We start from the raw sequence: 18,326 nt of genomic DNA on the forward strand, positions 1-18,326 counted from the left end.
AGTAATTAGCGCCCGTCTTTATCATACTACAGCGTCACACGAAAGCATCAAAAGTAGCTTTTGATGCTTTTGATCCTGAAAGATAACAGTCGTGGACAGAGATGATGGTTAAAGCGACCACTATGTAAACTTTCCTGTTCTCCCCTGGATCTGAACACTGAGATAAGAGCCTGCCTGCTTCATGCTCGAGGGAGGAAATTGAATTTTGACCGTCAGGTCAAACTTTGTGTCAAACCAGAAATGGTATTGTGTCCAAAAGGGTCATGTCCAACACACCAACACACTGCCCGCCAGGATTAATTAATCTATTTTCCGCACAGTGCCAAGGTTGTTCCGCTTTCAACCCTTATTTTGAAGAGCCAAATATCCATAACCGGATGTTACGATGACATATTGCCGACATAAACCCGACCGCGAGTATCACAGCGCCTGCTGTCGGCCGTTGAAAAACCTTGTTTTCACCAGGAACGACATTCATTCATTGCGCCGACTTGGAGATACAGGCCATTTAAAGCAGCATATAGAGTGCAAGTGGATGCGCGAGCATCTTCAAAATGGCCGCGGCCACTGTCCCACTTACACTGATACTAATGAGAGAGAGCTATCGATGCGATCCGATCAAAACATGGATTAAAGAATATAAAGCCTAGAAAACGTATGCTACGGTTCTGGTGGGGTACTAGACTAAAGTTAATCTACGGTTACTACGTTTCTGGCGGGCTTCGTGTTAATGTCTTGATAGAAGAGCAGGGAGGACCAACCACTTCAGTTGTATTGTATTAACACTACTCTACCGTATAGATTGTACAAAATAACATTTTATTCATACAAGAAACCTTACATAATACAGCTATAACTAAAACCGTTAACAGAAGAAAAACAAAGAATGATGCTGTACAATACAAAAAAAAAACAGTTGTCTTTTAAAAAACGAACTAAAACAAAATAAGAAAATATTCTCAGTTTTAGTAGGCCGATTTGTCAATATTTCATACATATGCCTAGTATTTTGGCTGGTTATGAAATCTTCCAATATTTTTTCTTGAAAAATAGCTTCTTTAATCTTGCCCCCTACCCCATATAAAAAAGAGATAGAAAAAAATAAAATAAAATAAAAGCAACACTAACACTAAATCTGACGAAACTGCATTAAAACTAAACTGAAATTGAAAGCAAAAAGTTCAAAGTCCAAACTCTACTAGCCTGGGAGGGAAGGCACTGGGGGTGAAGGTGGGGAGGTCTGACAGGTTCATAGTGGCGGATCCGGATTGGGATGAGGACGACTGCAAAGACAAACAGAGAGACATACTTTGAAAAACCCATTTAGACCTGAGGACGATTCTACAAATGTCTTCTAAATCATGACAGTTTTCTGAAAAACCTATGTTTCTATGTCAGTGGTTCTCAAACATTTTCATGTCAAGGACCCCCAAATATATATGTGATTGGCCGCCAATCCCCATCTGAAAATATGTTGTTCCAGTGACCTCTCAGTCAGAATCAAAGATTTGAGTTAAAAAAGGTTGCTCTGAAATAATATCTGTTCAAAGATTTGCGCCACATTTTCACGTATTTGTTCACGATTTTTCACGACTCAAAACTCTCCACAGTGTTGTTTGTGTATGTGCGCTCTTAACACCAAACAATTTTCGGCATGCACCCAAGTGTAAAATGACTTATACTGGATCTCTTGTCCACTAGACCCTTGAGTCCCTTCCTAACATTTTAGTCTACTTTTTATTTGTTGACGAAATTGTCAGTATATATTTAGTTTTCATTTAGTTTCCATTTAGTTTTCGTCAGTGAAAAAATTTAGTCGACGAACATTTTTCGTCTTAGTTTTAGTCGACGAAATCAACACTGCTACAGTAATAATCCTTACAGTGAAGGTGTGCTTGCTAGGAGTGAAGAGTTTGGGCGTGGGAGGGGCTTTGTCCTCGATGTGCTCCGGCGGAGGTGGCGAGGGGGGAGGGGGGGGGCTGGGCGTGAGGGTGCGGGCGGGGGTCTCCGGTGACCTTTGACCCTCGTAGCTCGGGGGGCTCTCCTCCTGCTTGCTGCGACCCGGGGCTTCCTCTTCAGGGGACTGGCAGGCCGGCAGGGGCTCTGGGAAACTGGACGACACACGGAACATATTTGTCATTTCAATCCAAGACCGCCATTGACGTATATATGACGTTCGTCATTTGGTGTTTTCAGTGTTGAAAACAATCTATGTTCAACTAATGAACAGAACATTGCGGTGACACACGCCATGTCAGTGGTGCTCAAACTATTTCATGTCAAGGACCCCAAAATGTATATGTATTTGGCTTCCCACTCCAATCTGAAAATATGTTGTTGAACTTGTAGGTCTGCTATTTTTGAAAAATCGGGAAAATGTGGTGCAAATCTTTGAAAATATATTCTTTCAGAGCGAAAGTTTTTACCTCAAATCTTTGCTTCTGGGGCGGTCACCCTGGAACAACATATTTTCAGATGTGGGTCAGCAGCCAATTACATGTAGTTTTGGGGGTCCTTGACATGAAAATGTTTGAGAACGACTGACATATAGTTGAAAGTAGAGACTCTCGTCTTTCTTTTGAGATATTTGGTGTTTACATCGTCATAGAACTACATACTCTATGGGTCTTGAAAGATTAGTAAAAACGCTCAAAATCCCTGCAGTGTGGGCACACTGTTGTAGAGAGACTCTGGCAGTGAATGAGTGATTAGAGAAGTTGTGGAAATGGATTTTGTGTGGAAAATATACCAGTGAAAGATGATTGAACGAGTTAAAATCTTTTCTACAGTATGCAGTATTGCAGATTTAGGGCACAAGGTCAAACATCAATTATACAACAACAGGTCGTTTCGAGGAAGCAATCTGATTGGTTGAAACAGCCGTGGTTCAAACGAGCACCACTCCACACCTAATCCCAGAGCACAGCAAACTCGGTGGCTAGGCTAGCTAGTTTCTTGGGGCATTTGTGGTCGTAGTGACTACATCTGTCTACATCAAAAAATATGTTTTTTCAGCGATTTTCTTAGTTTTAAGGGTAACTGTTGTATAATTGCAATATTACAGGGGAGGGGGTGGTTTAACGTCATTAATGCACGCCTGCGATGCTGCAGGAATGACCTGCAGGGCGAGCTCCGAAAGCAACGCAAAGTAGGCGTTGGCCTGTCACAATTATTACGTAATTGCCTAATCGCAATTTTAATATCTTGCATAATCGAAAAAAATAAACAAATATAGCAGATACAAATAGCAATGAAAAGAGCAGATCTACAAGCTCACATCGTGTCTCTTTGTGCCACGTTGCAAGCTTGTGCTATTTTGAATATAAAAAAAAAAGAAATTTTTTTTTCTTCTTTTGAATCACAAAAAAACGTTTGAGTACCATGGAAGTAAAATGTCAACTATTATCATCAAGTGGAGTTTACCTGAATACATGCAGACCTTCAGCCAACAAGCCACGGCACGGACCACAGACCCACAGACTCCCTAACCCCTCCCCACACACGGCACGGACCACAGACTCCCTAACCCCTCCCCACACACGGCACAGACCCACAGACCCACAGACTCCCTAACCCCTCCCCACACATGGCACGGACCCACAGACTCCCTAACCCCTCCCCACACACGGCACAGACCCACAGACCCACAGACTCCCTAACCCCTCCCCACACACGGCACGGACCCACAGACTCCCTAACCCCTCCCCACACACGGCACGGACCCACAGACTCCCTAACCCCTCCCCACACACGGCACGGACCTACAGCCTCCCTAACCCCTCCCCACACATGCGCTCTTCTCAGACCTTCATAACACGTGTATAACGACAACCAGCCTCCTTAGCCCTACGTTGCTCCCTCTTAGTCTGCTGTTTGCTTCCTAAAGTCTCTCCACCCCATAATAATAATGACAATGTGCACCAAGCTTGGTCGCTCCTCTAACTTTTCTACTACTAGAGGAAGGAATGTTGTTACCATAGCTACCGGTTGTTGGCCAGCTAACTTGGCCCATGATGACTATTACAAGGGGCCACATGACAATAGTCTCTCTTTCCACCGTGACCCTCTCCATCTCTCTCTCTCTCTTTCAGTGTCGTGCACACACACACACACACACACACACACACACACACACACACACACACACACACACACACACACACACACACACACACACACACACACACACACACACAATACTTGTAAGGACTTCAACGTTTGAGCGAGCCATATTTTTTGAATGATATTTTTGCAATGTTTTGCCATTGTTTGTCGTACAATAACTCCAAAGTACTGAAGATAGCATGATCTACAAGCTCACAACGTGCCATGCTGCTACAGTGTATATATATATATATATACGCTTTGTAAACTTGTAGATCAGCTATCTTCAGTGCCACTACACCGGCGCGCGGCTAAGTATAAGTCAGGCATCATGTTCTATAGCTCCTAAATCTAACCCTTCAGTTTAGAGCCCATTAAGACCTGAGACCCATTCTATAAATGCCTTTATGCCCCAAATAGGGAATGGAAATGGGGCTTGAAGTAGTTAAAATAATCTTCCATTGTGCTCGTTGATCCTCGAGATTGTGGAGCCGCTATTTTTGACCATTGTCGCCTGTAAATGACATCATTCCCCCAAAAAACATCAATCAGGTGGCTGAGCAATGCCCAAGATATTAATCCATTCAGGGCGGGAAACCCTTTTGGTGTTTTAAGCATTATGTTATACTTTAGCTATTGAAAAATAGCAGATCTACAAGCTCGTAGGTCTGCTATTTTTGAAAAATCCCGAACGTTTTTACTCAAATCGTTGCTTCTGGGGGAGGTCCCTGGAACTACATATTTTCAGATGGGGGTCGGCGGCCAATTACATATAGTTTTTGGGGTCCTTGACATGAAAAACTTTCAGAACCACTGACATAGAAACATGGGCTTTTCATAAAACTGTTTAGAAGACATTTGTAGAATCGTCTGCAGGTCTAAATGAGCTGTTTCAACGTTATAATGGAGGGTTCTTGGAATGCCTTTCAGCTTGGAGGTTCTGAATGATCTTTGGGAACAACAGGGGACAGTCGGTCTCTCTCGGGACAAGGTGACGTGAATAGGGAGGATGTGGTTTGACAAGAACGGTCTCTTTTGCAGCCAATATGTCTTGAATGGGGAGACGCACGCACGCACGCACACACACACACCTTGCTTACTGTAAATCGCTCTAAGCGCGTCTGGCTGCTAAATGCCTAAATTGTAAGTTAACATAGACCAGGGGACGGCCTTAGAGATCTGGAGGCCCGTTTTAAGACCAAATATGAGGTCCCCATCTTATATACCCCTGTTTCCATTCTAATGTTGGTCAAATCTCAAATGTAACCTGACTCCACCAGCTGGTGGCAGCAGTGAGTTTCTCCTCCTGCTTCCCATCTGGTCCCTCTCGGGCAGAGACGATGCGCTCCGATCAAATTCTGACCGGAGCGATATGCGGCCGTATGCGGCCGCTAGAGGCGGGATCAACGCGATACTGATGATGTATTGAAGCTGTGCCACAGCGCAAATGTAAACACAACCTAACAAGACTACAACTCGAAATTATTATGGAGATATCATCATTTTTGTCCTGCTGCTTCCGGGTTCATCGTTTCCACTTGAGAGAGCCCAGAACCAGGCAGGAGGAGGGAACGTGTGAACTCAATAATGCCGCAATCTGGCGGAGTCAGGTTAGGTCAGATGACCTGTTCAGGCAATAAAGACACTACTCACAGGTTGTTTGAGAAAGTCCATTAAAGCATTTGTGATGAATGGCGATCATTGTAGAGTTTCCGCAGAGATTTTCAGTTCAAGTGGCAACGTTAATCCTGTCGTCCCTTTGCCTCCCAATGCCGCACATTTTACCCAGGTTATTTTACAGGAAATAATTGTAACTCAACAGCATGGGAGAGTGCAAGGCAGCGAGTGAGCGAGAGAGACAGGGCGAGAGAGAGAGAGAGAGAGAGGGTGGGTTGACTGACGGAGGCCTCCCTGAGGGTGGAGACCCGTTTCAATTGAAACAGGTGAAACATAGCAAAGGACTATGGACTAGACAAGTGGTTCCCAAACGTTTTCATGTCAAGGACCCCCAAATTGACATTTCTTTGCCCGCGGACCCCCATTTGAAGAGATATGCCAGGGACCCCCATAAGAGAAGATTCTTACAGCTCTAGCAGTGATTCTCAATCCTTTTAATTTCAAGGACCCCCCAGTTTGACATGCATTAGGCAACATACCCCCATTTAATGCCATTTCTATCTCTGGGACCCCCAATTTATATTGTAAAAACACAAAAAATTTGTGTACAAATGGAACCAAATGGACCCATTATTGTCCATTTGGTTCCAAACTATTATTTAGCTGGGGACCCTCTGGAACTCCCTCAAGGACCCCTGGGGGTCCCCGTACCCCACTTTGGGAACCACTGGACTAGACCCTAATCTTCCACTTACAATCAGTACGACAACTCAATCTGAATACAAATCCCTCGCGTAACCACCTCAAAAATGGTTCCTTAGTTTCCTTAGGTTAGGCTTAGCCTCTGGGGGGCGCCACCTCCTTTTTTTGTGCAGAAACAGGAACTTGGTTTGGTTCCTTCCCTTTCTTCAGATTCTTAAATGCACGGTTTAAAAAGGTATACGCTCAGAAGCACCAATAAAAATATGATCATAACTAGAAAAAGTGCCCTTCTGGGCACAGGTCTCCACCAGGAGGATAGGATTGTGTGTGATGTTTGGCAAAATGTTTAGGAGTAATATAAACATGTTTGTGTGTGTGTGTGTGTGTGTGTGTGTGTGTGTGTGTGTGTGTGTGTGTGTGTGTGTGTGTGTGTGTGTGTGTGTGTGTGTGTGTGTGTGTGTGTGTGTGTGTGTGTGCTACTCCTGAAAACTTTAGAAGCCCATCGTAGGCAATCAGGATGGATAATTATGAGAAATCAAACAAATCACATGATCACATGACTATGGAGAGCATGTGTACCGATTTGCGTGAAATTTGGATAAAATCTGAAGGAGTAATATTAGAAAATGTGTTTTACATATGTCGGCCTCCTGGTGGCGCTATAAAGAGCAGATGTGAAAAATTCCAGGCAAAGGTTTTTCCTTGGCCTCTAGGGAGTGTGCATACATGGTTTTACACAGATCGGTGCAGTTATAGGTAAAACACAAATGGGCCAGTTATAGCGCCACCATGAGGCCGAGTTGAAAATATTCAAGTGGCATTTCTTCCTCGACCTAGTGGGAATGTGCGTGCAAAATTTCACGGAAATCACACCATGTGTTCATGATTTGCAGCATTTTGTTTGAAACGGAGCACTCCTGCGAACTTTGGAAGCCAATCTTAGCCAATCAGGATGGAGTCTGAAAAATCTGAAAGACCCGTTTCGTTGAATGGCTCTAGAGAGACTGTGTACCAATTTGCGTAATGTTTGGACAAAATCTGTAGGTGTACTGTCAAAACATTTGTTTTGCACAAAGCGGCCTCCTGGTGGCGCTATAACAGGCCAATGTGAAAACTTTGGGGCAGAGGTTCAGCTCTGGCATTCAGGGAGTGTGTGTGCAGAGTATGGCTGCGATCAAGCCAACGGTGCCAGAGATTAGCTGTTCACAGACGGACACACGGACGGACACACGGACGGACGGACGGACACACGGACGGACGGACGGAGTGCAAAACATACTCTCTCCCCATGCCTTCGGCCTGGTGGAGACAAAAACACGATAAACCTTAAAAACACTACATACACAGGGCAATTGTGTTAGTCAACTGTGCGTGCGTGCGTGCATTTGAGTGTTTCCGTAGGTGCGAGATGTGCGTGCGATAATAAGCGTGTGCGTATAGGGCGGCTATGTGGCATGTGTTAATGTGTGTTAATAAGAATGTGAAGTCAATGTATTGCAGACCTGTTAGTGGGTGTTATCGTGAGGGTGTGTGTGTGTGTGTGTACATGTGTGTGTGTGTGTGCGTGTGTTAAAGTGGGAGCAGCTATATCGGTCCTGGAACATTAGGCGGCAGGTGCAGTATTTACTGGTGTAACCCCCCCCCAAGCCCAATGCGGTGCTCACAGCATTGTGGGTAGGTGTTGGGGGAGAAACTGTCCTTTTCACTTTGATACGTATATACAGCAACAGAACAGCAGTGGTGGAAATTGTTTTACTTAAGTAAAAGTAACAATACTGCAATTTAGAACTACTTCAGTACAAGTACGGAATTGAAAATGTACTTGAGTAAAAGTACATTTATCAGCATGTACAAGTATCGGCATCAAAATGTACTTCAAGTACTAAAAGTAAAAGTATTCATATTGCAGAATGTCCCATTTCACAAGTTCAAAATGTGTAGAAAATATATTGAACATATCCGATTTACAAGCTCTCAATGTGTCGCGTTGTGACGCATTGTGAGCTTGTAGATCGGCTATTTTCAAATGGACGAAATGTATAGGGTTGAAGTGGTTAATGTATGTTTTATTGTTTTCCAATCAAAATTTAAATCGCCAAAGTAACTATTAGTAACTAAAGTTTTCAAATAATTGTAGTGGAGTAAAAGTACAAATGTTGGCTCTGAGATGTAGTGGAGTAGAAGTAAAAGTACTGGAAATTGGAAATACTCAGGTAAAGTACAAATACCTCAAAATTGTACTCATTAGGCCCATTGGCAGAGCCTGACCAGAGCCTTTTGTGGTGGTTCTAGAGAACTGTGGGTCCGATTGACTGGATACCGGGCACTGCACTCCCTGCGCGGGTGTGGAACACGTGTGTCGAATTTGAAGTCGGTGGGGCAAACGGTTCTCGAGCCAGGTGCATTACAACAGTACACACACGCACACACTCACGCACACAGACGTGGCGCGTTTATAGTAGGATTAACGCCCTACTACTTGAGAACATTACTACAGCGCCACACAAAATCATCAAAAGTAGCAGATATACAAGCTAGAAATAACTAACTAACTAAAGCTATTAACCACTCAAGCTCTATTTTATACTTTGCTATTGGTGTCGTGCGAAAATGTCCGGTCTTCAAGCTCACAGCTCGTATAGACTGCAATGCGTGAAAATAAAACAAAAAATCATTTCGATTTCACCCTCCTGTTTTCCCTCTAGTTTACACAGAGGGCCTAATTTTCGCCAGTGCTAAACCCCTTATTATCCTTATTATCCCCTATAAACCTCTTTGCCTTTTTTTTTTTTACTATTTTGCAAAACATTTTTGAATAGTTAAAATAGCCGATCTAACAAGTGTTAGTTGAACCATTGAATGTTTTTTCAAAATAGTAAAATAAAAAGGCGAAAATAGGGCCCCAGAAATCCCTTAGATTTACCGTTTTTGCTACGTTTGCCTCTGACATGCGCAGAGTAGGGTCTCTAGCGTTCATGTGGATAGTTGTTCAAGAATGGTGTCAAGCATGGCATGAATATACATACAAATGTCAATGAAATTCTGGCAGCCCAAATAGGCCTATAGAAACTGCTCACACGTGGACAACTGGACGCACGCGCGCGCACACACACACACACACACACACACACACACTGTACTGTCACTCTGTCTCTGCATGATGTATAATGAATAATAATAATGATGAATAATATTGTACATAATTATTGATAATTACATTTTTAAAAGGCTTGTTTCACACTTCCTTCTGCACTGTACAGAAAGAATAAAGTCACACCCATGTGAAGTGAGTGGTGGCTTTGCAGTCAAGCACAGCCTAGAATGAAGAAATACTCAGACATACAGACAACATACATTGCCGTACTCATATGGACATATCGGACATACATAATATGTATGTCTGTATGAGTGCAGTGTCCATATTATTGACACTCATAGCTGTGCATAGGAGACGGTTCTCGCTCAAAAACCTCCATGTTGTTAACCCATTTAGTCCTGAGGCCGATTCTAAAAGCGCCCAATTCTAAATCTAAAAACATCAGTTGCTACATACTGTATATATAACAACTACACACAGAGGTGTTCCCGGCTTGAAAGGACCTGGATGTTCCAGGTCGAAATGCATGGGGTTCCCATCAGTGTTGTTTTCGTCGACTAAAACTAAGACGTAAAATGTTCGTCGACTACCTTTTTCCACAGACGAAAACTAAATGGAAACTACATGAAAACTAAGCCATGGTGACAAAAACTAAGACTAAATATACTGACGATTTCGTCAACAAATAAAAACTAGACTAAAATGTTAGGAAGGGACTAGTGGACAAGAGATCCAGTATAAGTCATTTTACACTTGGTTGCATGCTGAAAATAGCTGATCTACAAGCTCACTTGTAGATCAGCTATTTTCAGCATAGGTAAAATCAGTCATTACGACGGCATCAAGGCTTACCAAAATACATTTTAGTAGACTAAATCAACTGTAGATTTAGACGACTAAAACTGGACTAACACTAAAACATTCCAGGTGACTAAAATGTGACTACAACTAAATAAACTATGCAAGAGACTATGACTAAAACTAACAAATGCTGTCAAAAACAAGGCTTGTGACAGTCGTCGTTCGTTCATTGTCTTGTTTATGCTTTGCATTTCTGTGTGTATTATGTTATTATGTTCCCTGTTTGTTTTTTTTTATTTTTATTTACCCAGGGTAGTAGCTGAGCACAAGTGCTCATTTTCAGCAACGCCCTGCACATAGAGACACACAGACAGACACACACATTAAAACCTGGGAGCTGACCAGTACAACCACAGTCTTATACTGTTGTACTGACCAGTACAACCACAGTCTTATACTGTTGTACTGACCAGTACAACCACAGTCTTATACTGTTGGCCACTAAGCAGCTCCACTGGAGCAGTTGGACCCAGATTCTTCCTGCCCGTCCGGGGGAATCGAACCGGCAAACTTTCGGCAACAAGGGCGCTCCTCTAACCCTTAGGCCACCGCTGCCCATAAAACTGTCTGCAACTGCTGTGCCTGTGGTTTGTAATCGCCACTCTTGTGTATGTTATTGAGTCAGTCTTGTTCCCCACTCAGTCCTTGTCTTTTTGTTCTTTTCGAGTTACAAGAAACACAGTAAGCGAACCGGCTCGGTTTCAGATATGGTTCTCAGAACGTAATTCGGGCCCTGCTCGGGAGGTCGTACTGGTAAGTAGCTATCTGAACTGATCTCTTAATCTGAAGGCTTGAACGTGCTTGGAAACTGGACACTAGGACTGTGTAATAGGATGTGTAATTAAAATTAATGACGTTAGACTTCATCTGTCTTCTGTGCTCTATTGCTGTTGATATTGCACTCACACACGCACATCAATGTAGGAGGTTATATAAATTGCCCATAGGCTATTTGGGGCATAAATGTTTTAGCGACGGTTGTACATCATTCCATGAAACTGGAGCATCAAAACAGAAAGCAGATCTCCCCCTGCCCACTTTGACAGGCTGGAATGGCTTAGGGTTGACGACAGAGTCCAGCATCTTGCAATGGGTCTGGTCCACAAGATTCGATACACCACCAAGATACCCATGTACCTGTCTAAATACTTCCTTAATGTTAACGAAGTCCACACCCACAACACCAGAGGGAGTTCAACAAACCATGTGCAACCCAGATTCGGCACAAACGAGGGACTAAATTAATTTCGCTCCTATGCCACCAAAATGTGGAACGCAACTGTCATTAAGACATGCGAATCCCTTGACTCCTTCAAAACCGCTCTCAAAGGGCACCTATACGGACGGCTGCAATTCGAAACTGGCCCCCGTTGAATTTGAATCGCCCACCCACCCCTTTTTCCCCTCACTGTATATGTTTTCCCCCCCTTTTTACCTCCTTTATGCTGATTTCCTGTTTTTGGCTATATAGAAGTGTATATTTGTACGTCTCTAAATGTTATGATGAATTGAAAACGGTGGACCCTCTTGTAAACAACGCTTCACTCACAGTTAACAGTGTTTGTATTGAGTTGTGCTTGAAATGTACTGTAATTCTGCAAACTGTTAATACATACTTCAATCAATCAATCAATCAATCAATCAAAAAAAAAAAACACACTTCAGAAGTCTGAACATGTGGATCCTTAAAATGTAATGCCAGTCGTTTGAACTCCTTCAACCCCTGCATCCGTATTCCGGAGAGACAGAAAAGGCGATCAACAAGCTCACAGCTAGACGGGTTTCTGAACTGTCCACAGCCCTCGATCCTCTGAGGGGACGATATAGGTTACCTTTTTCGCAGTGCCTGGGAATCGATGGGCGCTGATGGGGCGCTTAATTTACAGGTTTGGGTTAAGGTTATAGGTTTACGCATAGTCTTTGTGAGGTTATGGTTAGGTTTAGGCATTAGTCTTTGTGAGGTTTTAAAGTGTTCTTTTAAATTGAAACCCTTTATTTGGCTATTGCAAAATAGCCGACCTAAACAATGGTTTATTTTCCAAAATAATAATGTTCTCAAAATCCTTTCAGATGGGGGTCCGACGCGACCAAATGCGCATCGAATTCGGGGGTATACTCCTGACGTGAAAATGTGTGAGAACCGCTGGCCGCACGCACGCACGCACGCACGCACGCACTCACGCACGCGCGCGCACACACACACACACACACACACACAACATGACCTTAAAACACAGACACTGCTGTCCAGGGGTCTCTGAGAGAGAGAGAGGGGGTCTTCTGAAGGACACAGAACCACTGCACTATCAACACCTCACATTACAGACATGATGTCATATCGCAACACACACACACACACACACACACACACACACACACACACACACACACACACACACACACACACACACACACACCACTCAGATTACTGATTACTTTACTGTACAGTCAGTAACCCAGCCTCATAGTGTATAATGTGTGTACTGTACACTACACATTACGATCACTTTGACAACTTTTAGTTACAAGTGACTTTATGGATATATAGATTATTATTATTATTACAAAATCATACATTAACCAGAATCCCCATTCTGTTTACTTAGCTATTATGAAATAGCTGATCTAAAAGCTCACCATGCGTCACATCGTGAACAATGTTTAAGCTTTTTGAAACAATTGTTAAATGTTATTCTTGAGGAATGCCATGAGGACTTTTAGAACTTAAAAGGACGACATAATAATAATAATAATGGTATTAATAATATGGTCCTTTATGTAGTACAGGTTTGACTACATCTATCATTAAATCCCAATTACTTTCTGAATATTTCTACATTGTGGTACTCCAGTTAAAGTACTCACAGCATTACATACCAGGCCAGGCTGGCTCCTTATCAACATTATTACTTGTACTCCAGTTAAAGTACTCACAGCATTACATACCAGGCCAGGCAGGCTCCTTATCAACATCATTCCTGCCCACAGCCCACAGGCAGCATGTGTGAATGAAGCACCAGAACAGATGACACAACAAGCCCACAAATAGCCTAAAGTCACTTTGGGCGCCGGACGCACAATATCCAAGCTTTTTCCATGTAACAAATAAAACATAGGCTACTCAAAACATTATGAAACCACAATAATAATAATAATAACAGACAGACAGACACAGACAGACACAGAGACAGACAGACACAGACAGACAGACACAGACAGACAGACACAGAGACAGACAGACACAGACAGACAGACAGATTATTTTAGGCTTATTATTTAGGCTGAAATCACATTAGCTCAACATTGGGTGTCATTTTAAAAAAAAATCAAAATCTTACCTTAAGAAATGCTCCTATATAATCCATAGACTTCACCAACATGAGTTTTACCATTCACTGCAGTGTTTCTTTTCTCCCAGCCTGTCTGTCTTCTATCTATGGATCTAATGTGACTCTAGGAGAAGTGTCACACAGTCACAAGTGTCACTGCAACAGGTGACCAGTAGCGCGCAGAGAGAGAGAGAGAGAGAGAGAGAGAGAGACGCCCACGCTTGCTTGTAGCCCACCAGCTGATCACTCCTCTGAGTCCTCTCTGACCCCCCCCCCCCACACACACACACACACACACACACACAGTCACACACACACACACACACACACACACACACACACACACACACACACACACACACACACACACACACACACACACACACACACACACCTCTTATAGTTGCCTATAGTTACCAGTAGATCCCATAGCCCGCGTGCCAGATGAACTTAGCCTATGTTGTTAAAAGCCCGCTTGTGCGAGTGCAGAGTCGGATTTAAACAATAGACAAACAAAACAATACAAAACGATTATATATAATCCAACATTTGGCCTCAGTTATACCCCGCAGTATGATGGTGTCGCTGACGCTTGCCATTCGCTAAAGAGTTTTACTACCGCAAAGGAATGTAATAAGAATAGGCTGACTGAACTGGTGTGCATGCGGTTTCAGAGTGATGCAACAGTGCCCTCTTGTGGATTCTTTCAGCCAAAACTAGTGAATACACAGTAGTAGGCCTATCTGATAAATAAGATGACAGAGTAAACGTAATGTAAACTCAAGCTCTGTCTGTCTGTCTGTCTGTCTGTCTGTCTGTCTGTCTGTCTGTCTGTCTGTCTGTCTGTCTGTCTGTGCGTGCATGCGTGTGTGGATTTTTTTTTTAATAGGTTTACAACCAGTAAGGCTGGCAAGAAGCGTGTGAAACAACAGGTCTGGGAATGCCCATATTGACATTTGTATTGTCTCGGGCCGGGTAGGGTGTAAAATGTGTGCTAAATAGTAAGGCCAGACGGGGCCTCGGGCCAGCCCAGCCCAGTTAGGGCCCAGGAAGGCAGTTAGGGCCCAGTTATGGCCCAGGTAGGGCCCAGTTATGGTCCAGGTAGGGCCTAGTTATGGCCCAGGTAGGGCCAGTTGGGCCCAGGTAGGGCCCAGTTATGGCCCAGGTAGGGCCCAGTTATGGCTCAGTTATGGCCCAGGTAGGGCACAGTTATGGCCCAGTTAGGGCCCAGGTAGGGCCCAGTTATGGCCCAGGTATACAGGGCCCAGTTAGGGCCCAGGTAGGGCACAGTTATGGCCCAGGTAGGGCCCAGTTATTGCCCAGGTATACAGGGCCCAGGTAGGGCCCAGTTATGGCCCAGGTATACAGGGCCCATTTAGGGCACAGTTAGGGCACAGGTAGGGCCCAGGTAGGGCCCAATTAGGGCACAGTTAGGGCACAGTTAGGGTCCAGGTAGGGCCCAGGTAGGGCCCAGGTAGGGCCCTAACAGGTAGTGCCGGGCCTTCATTTTCGGGCTTGTTGAGAACTCTAGTTTTCGCCGTAACATATCAACGTAAATGTCTCTCACACAGTATTATGCACTCACTCGTCTATGTTGTGCATGGGACTGTTGTCCATGCAGGGGCTGTCTGGCCACTCGGGAGGGGGAAGGTTTATGGTGTCGTGCAGCAGAGACGAGGAGAACTCCTCTGCCTTCCTGGAGGAGGAGGACGACGACACGCTCTCCTGGTGGAACACAGCTTCCTGTTCCTGTCCAAACGATATGGCGTCCTGTCGGAGGGAAGCTCCTTCCTCCTGAATCTGGTGATGGCTGGCTTCACTCTCCAGCTGCTCCTCCAGATCTGTGTGTGTGTGTGTGTGTGTGTGTGTGTGTGTGTGTGTGTGTGTGTGTGTGTGTGTGTGTGTGTGTGTGTGTGTGTGTGTGTGTGTGTGTGTGTGTGTGTGTGTGTGTGTGTGTGTGTGTGTGTGTGTGTGTGTGTGTGTGGAGAGAGAGAGAGTTAACAGCGTGCATGGTTGAATGGAACACACACATGCATGCACACATGCATGCACGCACAGTCACAACGAAAACAGAAGCTGCCATCTGTTCGTCAATCGCGTTCACCGTTCAAATATATTTTAAAAATATCTTTACATTTTCTTTTATAATTTACATTTCTAAAAGAATATAATTTAAAGACCCATCTGACCACTTATAACATGGCAGCCTGCTTGCTTATCTGAGATGGATATTCTGAAATAAAGATATTTTAAAATATATACCTGTAGGCCTATATGAATTTTTCCGTGAATGGAAATGACGACAGTTTTTTTTTCTTAGCTTTCGGGAGGTGTGTTAGGGTTGTACTTTGTTTTTGTTTTTGTTTTCCCTGATTTACTTTCTCAGCTGAAAAAAAATTAATTTGAGACACCAAAGGCTGTGACTGACTGAATGACTGACAGACGGACGGACGGACGGACACTCAGACAGACAGACGGACGGACAGACACACAGACACACAGACAGACAGAGCATACCGTTGTAGACCTCTAGCATGGCGGAGCAGGACACCGTGCCAAAGGAGTTGCCGACCATACATTTGAACAGGCCTGAGTCCTCTGGGAAGGCCTCTGTGATCACCAGAGTGCACAGCTCCTCTGTGGGGTCGAAGGTCAACACAGAGAGACACAGTGCATCAGTACTCCCATTCAGTTACCTGATTCAGTAATTAGATATTTGATATTCATTTTAGCTGCGCCGCCCCCTTCCTATACAGACCCATTATAACTTCAAACTCCATTTTAACCATGATAGATTCATCGAAAACACCTGACCTTTTTTCTGGTGACTGATAGTGTCCTTCTAATACGTGAGAGGCCGTGCTTTTTCATTTACTGTTTTCATTTATTATTTTTAATAATTCTTTTGGAAAATATCCTCCCCCAGGAGGAGGCCGGAAGAGACTAAAACATCAAAAATAATTATTAAAAATAAATAAAAACAGTAAATGAAAAAGCACGGCCCCTCACGTATTGGAATCAGTCACCAGAAAAAAGGTCAGGTGTTTTACTGAATCAAGCAACTTAAAAACTGTCTGGGGTGTTCACATAAGACTGAGTAGACAATAAAATGACAAAGTTTTTTTTAAAGTGAAATATCCCTTTAAGTAAAAGTATAATCATTACGATATAAGAAATACTCCGGATTTCCGAATTTTACTTGAGTAAAAGTATAAAGGTATTGGCATCAATATGTACTTAAAGTACCAAAAGTAAAAGTACTCATTATGCAGATTGCAGAATGTCCCATTTCAGGTTTTCAAAATCTTGAAGATGGCAGATCTACAAGCTCACAATGTGTCGCATCGCGACGCATTGTGAGCTTGTAGATCGGCTAGTTTCAAATGGCTGAAATGTCTATACAGTAGGGCTGAAGTGGTTAATGTACTGTATGTTTTGTAATAATAATCAAAATCTACATCACAATCTACAGTAAGTAACTAGTAACTAAAAGTTTTTAAACAAATGTAGTGGAGTACAGTGGTTCCCAAACCTTTTCATGTCAAGGACCCCCAAATTGACAGTAATTAGCCATTTGAAAAGATATGCCAGGGACCCCCATAAGAGAAGATTGTGACGGCTTTAGCAGTGATTCTCAACCCGTTTAATTTCAAGGACCCCCAGGTTTTACATGCATATTAGTCTACAGACCCCCCATTTAATGTAATTTCTATCTCTGGGACCCCCAATTTATATTGTAAAATCAATGTTAATGTAACTCTGAGAGTGTACAAATGGAACCAAATGGACCCGTTAGGGTCATTTAGCTGGGTACCCCCTGGATCTCCCTCAAGGACCCCTGGGGGTCCCCGGACCCCACTTTGTGAACCACTGGTGTAGTAAAAGCACAATATTAGGATCCGGGATGTAGTGGAGTAGAAGTAAAAGTATTGGAAATGGGAAATACTCAAGTAAAGTAAAATACCTCAACAATGTACTTAAGTACAGTAGCCTACTTAAGTACTGTAGATGTTAGTTACTTTCCACAACTGCTCCCATATTGCATGAACTTTGATTGAACTTTGTGATGTTAACTTCATGCTTGGGTTCAGTTGGTTCAAGTGTTATTATGTCGGTAGTTAGTAATAGTCTATTAGTTTCTGTTACCATGCAGAGACCTTATAAGGCGGTGGTTCCCAAAGTGGGGTCTGGGCACCCCCAGGGGTCTTTGAGGGAGTTCAGGGGGGTCCCCCAGCTAAATGATAGTTTGGAACCAAATTTGCCATTAACTGGCGGGTCCGTAGACTAATGCATGTCAAACTGGGGGTCCTTGAAATTAAACGTGTTGAGAATCACTGCTAGAGGCTGAGCCATAAGAAATCTGCTCTTATGGGGGTCCCTGACATATCTTTTCAAATGGGGGGTCCGCAGGCTAATTAGTGTCAATTTGGGGGTCCTTGACATGGTAAAGTTTGGGAACCACTGTTATAACTGACCAGAGACAAGGGCGTGGCTACTCTTTACTGAGTTGGACATTTGAGGAAGATCCATGAAAGAAGAAGACCTTACAAGAATCAATGAACAAGGGTAGGCAGGCCTATTTTTGACAAGAACCCGAAATATTGTAGTGTAATATC

The 18,326-nt window shown here is 43.5% G+C and overlaps 1 protein-coding gene across 1 annotated transcript in view; it reads right to left on the minus strand.

Annotated features, from left to right (window-relative positions):
* myot (myotilin) overlaps window positions 1–18,326 on the minus strand; it is a 70,148-nt gene that overhangs the window by 25,285 nt on the left and 26,537 nt on the right. Inside the window, exons 6-9 of the mRNA XM_079497389.1 lie at window positions 16,228–16,347; window positions 15,296–15,551; window positions 1,883–2,111; window positions 1,204–1,283 (exon numbers count right to left, since the gene is read on the minus strand). Of these exons, the coding sequence (XP_079353515.1) occupies window positions 1,204–1,283; window positions 1,883–2,111; window positions 15,296–15,551; window positions 16,228–16,347 (685 nt within the window). The remainder of the gene's footprint in view (window positions 1–1,203; window positions 1,284–1,882; window positions 2,112–15,295; window positions 15,552–16,227; window positions 16,348–18,326) is intronic.

Source organism: Electrona antarctica (genome assembly GCF_951216825.1).
Source record: "Electrona antarctica genome assembly, chromosome: 1".
NCBI classification, from domain to species: domain Eukaryota; kingdom Metazoa; phylum Chordata; class Actinopteri; order Myctophiformes; family Myctophidae; genus Electrona; species Electrona antarctica.